This window comes from Camellia sinensis, chromosome 7 (assembly GCF_055761805.1).
Source record: "Camellia sinensis isolate YWXY chromosome 7, ASM5576180v1, whole genome shotgun sequence".
NCBI lineage: Eukaryota > Viridiplantae > Streptophyta > Magnoliopsida > Ericales > Theaceae > Camellia > Camellia sinensis.
This window is the reverse complement of record NC_138967.1, coordinates 2,899,635-2,910,724: the sequence shown is the minus strand read 5'-3', so window position 1 is coordinate 2,910,724 and position 11,090 is coordinate 2,899,635. Positions and strand designations below refer to the sequence as shown.

The window sequence follows — 11,090 nt, the reverse complement described above, 5'->3', positions numbered from 1 at the left end:
GCCCCAATAAACTCGTCACCAAGGTAGTGCTCCTCCTCAGCTACGGTAGGGCGATGACGTGTGCGTGGAATAAGGTCACAAAAATGATCGGAGGACTCAGCCTCATCATCATCGTCATCTATAACTGCTATACGAGGGGTGCACATCTTCACAAGTCTTGCAGACAAAGGGAGGGTGTCGTCCAAGTCTGAGTCCGGCCTGGGGGAGGCAGCATGGCCAGGAGCCACGGTACCGAGAACGTCAACAACCGCAGGATCCTACACAACATGGGCAAATAAAAGTTTTCATTTTAGAAGGTATAGTCGCAAGAAGGAAAGTAGCTTCAAATCAAGAATTTCGGGTACCTCATGAAGCCTTTTGGAAAGGCGAGGAGCGGAAGGACTGGCATCAGAAGTCCTCTTGTGAGCCATCTTCTTAAGGCGGGTCGTCCGAGGACCAGAGGCCTTATTCAAAGGGACTGGCTCTGGAGAAGTAATTGCCAAGCTAGAAGCAGATGCCCGAGCAGAAGGGTCAGTTGGAGTAGATGAAGTGAAGAAACCCTCGTACATGTGGTCAGATTTTCGGCTCTCGGGTAGCCGAAGAGAAGAATCCTTCTTATAAATCGGCGGAGGCAAACATACGGTCGGTCTGCTCTGGACAAATGCAATAAACGCATCGATATTCTTCTGCCAATACCGCCTGAAAGAGGGGGTGAAACCCCCTACTCGGCTCAAGCCTGGCATCGTCAAAGAGCCGGATATGGGAAGCATGGTGTGTACAAGCCGGCGACTGAAGCGCCCGTAGCTCTCTGAAAATGATAATAAATGAGGTGCTGGCCCCGGGGCACATTGATCAAACCCGAATTGACATACTACACGGTCAGGCCTATAAACGGCACTATCAACGCCTTCCTCATGCCACACCGGTAATGAACTCGGACGGATCATAATCAGCATATCAACAAAGGGTGCAGGGATGTTCTTCGGCAAAGGAAAGGACACCGAGCGGGAGGAACCATGATAGATAAGCGGTGTGGCCACACCTACAGGTGGGCATACATATGGCCGTGCCACAAAGCGTCGGGGATCATCCACCAGAGTATTCAAGGATAAGGTGGAAATAGTACGTGACCAACGTGTAATCAACGGCTGGCAAGACTTCGCTTTCTCAAATGTCCGAGACCCATCAGTATCGAGCACGGGGATGCCATCTTTATCCACTATCTCCCGAAGAACTTCCGCCTCAAATACAGTCGGAGCAGGGGCAAATTTTGGAAACCTCTCGAAGAAGAAACATAGCAGGAACTGGCTGTGAATAAAGGAGACAGGCTCATATCGACCCACGGAGCGAACCATATCTCGATGTAGCAAATCCAGTCGATAATAGAGATTCCCAAGAAATAGGGGAGCCAAAGGGATCCGATCTCCTCTGAAGAGCCTGACTGCCAAGGGGAAGACGAAAGGATTGAGGGAATCCGGAGGTGTGCTCGGAAGAATGAAGAATGAAAGGAAGCAAGCCAGAAATCCCAAGAAATAGAGCCTGGAGCCATACATCGGACCGGCTTCATACTCCCGAGAGTCAGGATCAGCATCTCTGGCCAAGGGCTGAAGATCCTTGAAGAAGTGACGGATCCATGCAGTATAGGAGGCACGGTCCGTCCTTACTCGACTAGTCCTCCTCGCTGAACCATCAAAAACAGAACTCCACCGACCACAAGTTTGAAGATTTAGCTTCAGAGATTGGATCAAAGAATCATCTTCGGGGGGTGTCTGCTCAGGGTCGAAGGCATCAGGGCCGGTCACTTCCAGACGCAGCAACATGAACACATCCTCAAGGGTGGGCCCCATCTCGTGCTGGCCAAGTATAAAGGTGTGTGTCTCGGTGCTCCATCGAAGAGCCATGGCTTCCAGGCTAGCATTGTTGCGACGGATGGATAGAGATCTAGATATTTTCACCGGGATCAATAGCCGGGCCTCCTGAAGTCGTTGACAGAGGCTCCTGTCCGAGAGGACATCATCGACCCACTCTTGCCAACCGAAAGGAGGGTTTGAGAAGGCCTTGAACTGAGGATAACAGTATGGAAAGTCCCCCTGCTCAATTCGAAAGCGTAGCACCGAGGAAGGAGAAATGAGGGCCTCATGTCCAGAGTCAGTGTCCTCAGTGAGACATAATGGAGCCGCCTTCGGAGATAGAAGAGAAGTGGTGGAGGTAGCCGCCCGCCAGAAGGGGTCCTTCCGACCAAAATAAGGAGATTTCCTCCACTCAGATGCCGGAGGTACATCCCTCTCTTTCATGAGAGCCGGTTCCGATGACCCCGGGACAACGGGTTTCTTTCGAGAAGACATATGGCTGAAATAACAGGTATAAATAGTAAGGAGTTGACCGTATTAAAATTCAGAATATTGGAATTAAAGCAACACATTCGAATGAAATTTCGGCATCAACTATTCGTTTCTCTGAGAGTCCATGAATTCAACAAATTCTACGAGGAATTTTTTTTACACCAAGAGTCCAGGTTCAACCCCGGAAGTCATCAACAATTCTTTTTCTCGGGTGTTCCTCAAGCTCAACAAATTTTAATACCAATGGGTGCATCATCAACATATAGATTTTCGTCTTCTATCATCAATAAGAGGTGCAATGTCATAGGTCGCTTCATGATGAAGTTCAATCGGGTCAATTTCTTAAAGTCACTATGTTCTATATTAAAGGTCCAATTTATACGGGGCTCAAAATTTGGACAGAGTGAAGTTCAATAGTAAATTTCAGGCCCGAGATCCGAAGTATATTACATTGCTTATCAGTAGCAAGATTCAATGGATCATTATGCAAATTACAAGAATGTCCTTTCCAAAGTCCATATTCATAAGTCCAGGGTTTTCTCTCTCCATGTCAAAAATGGAGCTCAAATACTAGTCAACAAGTTATATTCGGCCTTTCCTCGGTGATAAAGTTCAACAAATTATGTTCAAGCCAAGCACCTCAATAAGGTTTCAAGCGTTAATGCATGTTTCCATATGGCCAAAATCACGGTGTTTAAGCTAAAAAAAAAATATATCATTGGGATTGCCAAAAAAAAAAAAAAAAATTGAGTCCATATTCAGATTCAGTTTTTTTTTTTTATTATTTTTATTTTTTATTTTTATCAGATTGCTTGAGCCCTCTACATTGCCACAAAAAAAATATATTTATATATATTTAAATATATTTAAATATATTTACATTCGGAAGAGGGGGCCGAATTTCATACTTACAAATTTGGGCAGTTAGAGAGGTGAAGTCCGAAGCCGATACTGGAAATTTAAGCTGAAATCAGAGAGGCTTTACAGACTGTAATCAACAAGGCTGGGCTAGGCTTGGCAAGACCACACACGTTGCGTTGAGAGGGCGAACGTGCGTGGTCAACGTCGGATAAGCTGAAGCCGGAAGCAGCGATGTGGAGCTAGGTTGGGCAAGACCACACACGTTGCGTTGAGAGGGCGAACGTGCGTGGTCGACGTCAGATAAGCTGAAGCCGGAAGCAGCGATGTGGAGCTAGGTTGGGCAAGACCACACACGTTGCGTTGAGAGGGCGAACGTGCGTGGTCGACGTCGGATAAGCTGAAGCCGAAAGCAGCGATTGATTGTGCACAAGCCAAGGATAATGTGGGTAATCCGAGCTCTAAACAAAAAATATATATATATGATAATCAGTATATATATATATATATATATTTGCCGAAAGTTTGTCAAGCAGTAAAAAAAAAAATAAAAATAAAAATGGAGCACCAGCAGATTCAATCTAAAACAAGCACCAGCAGATTCGAAGCTAAAAAATATATATATATATATATATAATAAGATAAAATATATAATATATATATACATCATAAGCCATATATATTTATATATATATATTCGAAATGCCTACTGAAAGCAGTCCAGAATGAAGCCTTCTTGGAGAGGAAGAAAGGAGTTGGGTCTGTGCCTGTGGCGGCTGCGCAAAAAAAAAAAAAAAATGAGCAACAATCAAAAATTCCAAACTCACAAAAGAAGATTAGCATTTGAAGATCCATTGCAAGAAGTTCATAAATGTGTTTTGTGAAGTACAGAAATGAGTCTTCATAAAAGCTTACCCACAGATTCGAAAATATAGGAAGGAGAAGACGTTTTCAGCAGAAATTAGTTTACAGACCCGAAGTAGTGTAGAAGAAATAAAAGAAATGGGTAGAGTAAGCACTGTGGAAGCAAGGCAGGGCCACGACGCGAACGATGTGCAGCCAAACCAACAGCGACGCTGTTTTGGCGAGGTCAGAAAATGATGACGTCGGAGTGATGGTGGTCAGTGGCAGCGGCTTAGACCGGAGCAAGGCGGACAAAGATGGTGATGGTGCTTGGGGATGCGACGATGGCCAGTGTGCAAGCTGGTCACGGTGGCCTTTGGTTTGGTAGCTGCGGAGCGCCGATTGAAGAAGAGCTGGGTTGGTCTCTCGATCTAGAGAGAGAGGCGCCTCTGTGCAACAAATAAAAAGAAATGAGCTATAGAAAAGGTGAGTGGCTATTGATTAGGGTTGCTATCCTTATCTTTGAATAGAATAAAAAAAGGGGTGTGATGGAATGTCCTCTCAAATACGAGTTTTAAATTTAAAGAAAGAACGGTGGGTTTCACTTTTTTAGAGGGAGAAGCAAAAGTGGGTTTGGATGATTGGACTCCACAAAATAAATTTCATTTATTTATTTTATTTATTTATTTATTTATTTATTTATTCTTTTTGCTGAGCACATTTCAAAAAAGTGAGCTCACATTTGCAAAAAAAAGGATAAGAATGGTGGATTTTGTCTTTAGCTTCCATATATATGTATATATAAATAAAGAACCTGATTGATTTTAGTGGTTTCAAATATTTGAGAAAGAAAAAAAAAATGTTTGTAGCCGTTATCTAAAAAAAAAAAAAAAAAAAAAAAAAATTTTGCTTGTCAATTTTTTCTGTAAATTGAAGTGCGTCATCAACTTTATCCATAGACTCTGTCGTGACAACATGTTTTTTTTTTTTTTTTTTTTTTTTTTGGAAAACGTGACGCGAAGCAGGGTCGAAGAAATGACAGTATGCATGTCCGAGAAAATTACAATTTCTCGCACACGCAAGGGGCAAATGTAAGAGGAGCTAATTTAAGCCCACTAAATTATTTAGGCCCAATAGCCCAAGATTAGTGGGCCCGAATTTATCGCAAGTCCAAGATTGATGGGCTTGGATTTATCGCCGTCAAACGGGCTGAATGGCTCTAAGCCTCGAAAGGGTTCGGATCCATGAACCTAGAGACTTACTCGGGCCCAGACTCGAAAGGGTATTAAGCAAGCCTAGAGATCCGAGGCACTCGGACTCGAAAGGGTTCGGATCCACGAACCTAGAGGTCCTAAACACTTGGCTTCGAACGGATTCAGACGCAATCTAGAAGTCGCTCCGTTAATGAGTCCCAGAACACTTGTGGGCTCGGAGCTTTCCGGGATCTACGCACCAGAACCATGGGCGTAATGGAGTTCGAACAAAGGACCCGATCCCGAGGACGGTGAGTGGAGATAAATTCACTCTTCGGTTAAACTAGCCTATACCCGGGTCGAGGTGGCACGACCCCGGGGGTCCATGAGACTCGGCAATATTTTTGCGGCAGGACGTCCTCTGGGACTACCCCTGACCCTTTGGGATGATTGGGGATCATTGGTTAGGTGTGGCTAAGAAGAAGGGTTCGCCGATGGATTGATCTCCTCTTCGGGGTTTTCTCATCCTCGGAGAAGTCACCTCCTCGGAGAGGTCACCTCCTCGGACAAGGTGGTTAGAGAAAATATCTCCCATGTGCCTTGCACATGGGCTCCATCCTACATCATGAGGTGCCTATAAATAGCACCCACCCATAGCTTTACAGGGGATGGATTTTGGAGATTTTTAACTCTTGGGAAAGAACTAATTTCCCTTCTCCATTATCAACCTTGAGAGTGAAAGTGGGAGATCCATGGGAGAGCCTTGCCATTATTCTATTCTCTAGCCATTTTGCCTTCTTCTTCACCCAATCTCTTATCTCCATCATCTCCTTTGTTGTTGTGTTCCTAAGTTGAGATTATTGAAGAATCTAAGCCTCTCAATCATATTCTAGAGAATTCGAAGTTGTTCTTCAAGGATCTTCGAAAATCTTCGAATTTTCTAACTCTTTTCTTGAACCCTCTCCTACAGTGCTCATCACTGTTTAATGGTGTCTCATGGTAGGGGGCAACTGTTCTTGCACATAATAATACCTGTTAGTGTTTTTAGTTATTTTTAAAGTTTTTTAAAGGTTTCTTAAATGTAATTCATGGATAGCTTATTGAATACACATGGGTATCATGATTTTAGTTATTTTTAAAGTTCTTTAAAGGTTTCTTAAATGTAATTCATGAATAGTTTATTGAATACACATGGGTACCATGATTTTGTGGAGAATGTGGATTAGGTTCATGATTACTTCAAATATAACAAATATTTATGAACATGACAAAATCATTTATTCATTCATTCTTATGAAACCATGGTCAGATTGTCAATTCTCAAATCACTGTTTCTTTTTAATTTAGAACCTTATCTACTTTAGACAAATACCAATATCTCTATTTATTTGGAGACAAAGTTAGGTTTCATTTACTGATAAAAATGCAAGATGTGACATATTTGTCCCTTAATAAAATTATTTTACATTTTAGTTAAAATTTTATAATCCGAGTTAACTTGTTCCTGGTCCTTTTTATTTTATTGTTAGGAAGTGGGATAATTATTTATTCATTGTGATTTATTTCTTTAAATATGTAAGTTGTGATTGTATTCAACCTTGGTAATACAGTTTCTACCCAGTCTATCTAACCCAATGCAAATCTGACAAATCAAGTGATTTTTATTTTTTATTTTTTTTTAAATGAGATATTTTAGCTTGAGCATGTAAATTGGTTTAACCAATGATAAACTAATGGTTACTTGTTTTCGTTCTCACAATGCTACTCTCGATTGCTACTTTAAAACATGTATGCTAATGTCAAATATTTTAAAAGATATAAGTAATTTTTTTTTTTTTACTTGACTCTTGTTTATAAATCCCTTAGCGACTCACATGAACCAATTCTCTCGTTGTTTCTGGATCTTAATAAATATTATGGTTTATTTTGAAAATTCAGGATATGCGATTAGAGAGAACTTTTGCTCCATATAACTAAAAAAGACAATTGTTCTTTGTAATTTTTTTCTCTTTTAATAGTGAAATCCCTTGCAGTTCTTTGCTCATGGACATATGCTTATAGCCGAAACACATATATCTTCATATACCTTTAGCCCTTACTAAAATAAAATTTTATATAATTATATCAAAATTATGAGATTTTTTCTTACTTTTTTCAAATCTCTGTAAAGGTCAAAGTATGTTATTAACCCCCAAAAAAGAAAAGAAAAAAAAAATAGAACAAAGCAGAAGATACTGTTGAAAAGCAAAAATAAAAAACAAATACAATATAGAAGATGGAAGTGCCAGAAAAACAACCACATGCATTCCCTTTATTTATCATTTCTTTTGAGCATGATCAACCACCACACAATAATCATTGCACGGTATGAGATCAAAAATATTTGAGTGGGACCCAAATAACAGTCAATTAGTGGATGCCAACACCTTCAAATTAACCACTAAGATTTATCCATGTCACCACTTCTTTTTTTATTTTTCTATTGGTTTTGTAGTTTATTGTTGTCAGGTCTAAATTTGTTTACCCAAAATCAAAATATTGCGACATTGTTTTCTTTTGTTTTGTTATTTGTTTGTGTTTTCGGCTAAAAGCAATAAACTTTCACTATTATGCCACATTATAATTCTTACAAATAAAAATCATTTATTGACTTGTTGCTTCAATCTTATAGTTCACTCGGTAAAACTTCAACATTTTACTTGTTTTGATTGAAATTTTTTTTTTTTTTAATTTTTGATTGTGATTATGGAATTAATATATTAATAATTGTATTAGTTGAGATAGAGGTAGTGAAAGAAGTGGCGATAAAGAGTAAATTCTTCATCGTAAAAAACAATATCATATTTTTACAAAAGAGCACAACGGCGAGAGTTACCCAATCGAAAGGTTTCGGCCGGAGGAAACTTGGATAGTCAAGTTAGTGGAATGTGTTGTTATGTAACAATTTAATATTGGTGCTTGTGATTGTTCATACCTCTTTCATTTTCGCTTTTCTCTCTTTATATAGGTAGGTATGTGATTTTTTTAACAAATGTTTTTCTCAAAAATAGCTCAGTCATTATTTTGGCTTTGACAAACCTTTGCACGGTGTCGTTTGCTACCCAAAAGTCAATCAAATTTGATTAGCAATATGATTTGTTTTATCGCCAATTTCACCTTCATTCTGCTTGATCCTTGATGTCTTTTAATTAGGAGTTTTGTTCTTCTTATCTCGACAAATTTAACTGACATATCTTTGTCGATTATTGATCCTATTTAGTTGACCTCTTCATAGTCATTTGAATTTCTTTTCCTTTTTTGATCTAGTCTATCTTTAAGAGTAATTCTCTAATCGTAAATTTTTTATCCTTACCACACTCTCATATATATGTAAGCTTTATTGAGGTAAATTTTATTGGTAAGTGTCCTTTCTCTCATAGGCATTATCTATAACGATCATGTTCTGAGTCTATAAAATATCACCAACTTATTACTAAGTAATCTAAGTTTAAGTGATATTACTTTCTTTTAAGAGTTTTTAACCACATCCCCACTAGGAATTCTATGAGAAAAAGATATATCAAGTCGGGCCAAACCGGGCCAACCCGAAAGGCAAAAGCATTGCATAAATGGATCCTAATGCTTTTAGTGTTGGTTCAGTTCAGGTACTGATATTTAAGCCAATCCGCGTGCTCTCTTTGTGATTCCCTTTAAAGACCTTTAACTACTACCACCACCACCATCCCCCTCCACCCAGCGTTACAGAGCCCAAATACCACCACCTCTTCGCCTCTCTCTCAATATCGATTCAAGGTTTTGAATCTCTTCAATCGATCGGTTGCAACTGTTCCGATCATTCCTTTTTCTCCGTCAGGTAACGATCTTATGTGTGTTGCGATCATTTCAATTCTTCTATTACTTGATTTTGATCCGAAAATTAGCTTTAAAAAAAAAAAAAAAATCAAAACTTTTATGATTTTTTTCGTAAGTTTTCTTATATCTGATTTCAAATTGTTCATCGTTCTAATTAAATTCAACAGAAATTACGTATTTCTGTCTTGAATCTCTCTCTCTCTCTCTCTCTCTCTCTCTCTTGTTGTGATTGGAATCATCTATTCACGTGACTGAATCTACAGTTGTTCGTCAATCTATATATATATATATATATACGTGATTCGATCAGATCCGAATCGGTACTCAAAAATCGTTCCGAATCGAGTAAGGTTGATGATGGCGTCAACTCTGATCTCGAATCCTGTAACAAACTCAGACAGAGCACGGGAATCGTCGAAGAGGAGAAAGAAGAAGAAAGTCCAAGCCACCAGAGATCAAGCTCAGAATCCAAACACCTCAACGCCGTGGAAATCCGAAGCTCAACAACAAGTATACTCTTCCAAGCTCCTTCACGCTCTTCGTCAAGTACGCCTGAGGTCTTCTTCTCCGGCAGCTCCACGACGTGGCCGAGCCGTGCGTGAAGCCGCCGACAGAGTTTTAGCAGTGACTGCCAAGGGAAAGACCAGGTGGAGCCGCGCCATACTCACGAACCGGCTGAAGCTCAAGTTCATGAAGAACAAGAGGCAGAGAGTGAAAGTCACCGGAAGTAACCGGTCGAAGAAGCCGAGAGTGAGTATTTTGCGGTTGAAATCGAAGAACTTACCGGCTATGCAGAGGAAGGTTCGCGTTCTCGGCCGGTTAGTTCCCGGTTGTCGGAAAGAACCGTTGCCGGTGATTCTAGAAGAAGCAACCGATTACATCGCTGCTCTTGAGATGCAGATTAAAGCCATGAGTGCCCTCGCCGAGCTTCTGTCTGGCGCCGGCTCTAGCGCCGGGCCTCAAAGTCAGCTCAGCTCAACTCGGCCTCCGCCGAGTTGATTACATTGTTCTTATTTTCGATTTTTCTTTTTATTTGTTTTCTGCTTAATTATTAACCCCTCTCTCTCTCTCTCTCTCCCTCAAGTAATTTCTCTGTTAAATACAATCCTTTTCATCTTTCTTTTCTTTTTTTACCAAATGGTTATTTCATCACCATTCAAAATAATGTAGATAAGATGCAATGAATCATGTCCCAATCTTCTCCATTGTTTCCTTTTCTTTTTTCTTTTTTTGAGTCGGGTTTGTTGCTCTTCGATTTTTATTATGGTGTAATCCGTAGTCCCCACTCCCTTTCCTTCCGATGTACTAAAAAAAAAAAAAAAATTTTGGTGTAATCCCTACTTTTATTTTGAATGGCGATAAATATATATATATATATATATATAAAATGGATAATTTTGTTATGTATATAGTATCTTTAGTTATGTATTTTTTTTTATAGTTATGATTAATTTTTTTTTCTTTAATTATAACATTATTTTGAAATTTTAATTATGATTTTTTTGTGTTTTGTTCTTTTAAATTTTATTTTTTATTTTTTTAATTATAATTTAGAAAGTATAAAATTATGTCATTTTCTTCTATAAATAACTCTAAGGTGTATATGGTATACACCTTTTGAAGGGTATATACATAGTCTTTCCCAAATTATCATCTTTTAACTATTATTGAATTTTATTTTACTATTTCTATTTTAAAATTATACATTTAGGCCTGTAAATTATCAAAAATTGTATAAATATTGCTTTTTGATAGGAATAAAAGTGAAATAATTTTTATGCTTGACAAATGTAAATGTACACTTTTAACATTGAAGGGGGTAAAAATGATATTTAGTAATAGTTAAGGGGTAAAGTGTAATTCAAGTCCTTTTAGAATTGTTGAATTCTAAAATTTGCACAATTTTATTAGGAAATAACGATTTTAAACCCTTGTATTTTTTTTTTTCTTTGGTTTGAATTATTGAGGCTTTATATGAGATTCCCATAGTTTTGGTTCGTAGGCTTTGTTTGGCATGTGTTAA

The 11,090-nt window shown here is 39.0% G+C and overlaps 1 protein-coding gene across 2 annotated transcripts; it reads left to right on the top strand.

Moving 5' to 3' along the window:
• The first annotated feature begins 8,856 nt into the window (after window positions 1–8,856).
• On the top strand, window positions 8,857–10,255 carry LOC114308377 (transcription factor bHLH148). 2 transcript variants are annotated; one of them, XM_028253958.2, is made up of 2 exons: window positions 8,857–9,068; window positions 9,331–10,255. In XM_028253958.2, exon 2 carries the CDS (start codon window positions 9,422–9,424, stop codon window positions 10,064–10,066), a length of 645 nt encoding a protein of 214 aa, XP_028109759.1. In that variant the 5' UTR covers window positions 8,857–9,068; window positions 9,331–9,421; the 3' UTR covers window positions 10,067–10,255. The 2 variants fall into 2 exon arrangements, with proteins under 2 accessions (XP_028109759.1, XP_028109758.1); XM_028253957.2 differs by having other exon boundaries at window positions 8,858–9,068; window positions 9,378–10,255.
• Window positions 10,256–11,090: the final 835 nt, after the last annotated feature.

What these genes read in the sequence shown, in the direction of transcription:
- LOC114308377 (XM_028253958.2), top strand. Translation starts at nt 9,422, where the DNA reads ATGATGGCGTCAACTCTGATCTCGAATCCTGTAACAAACTCAGACAGA.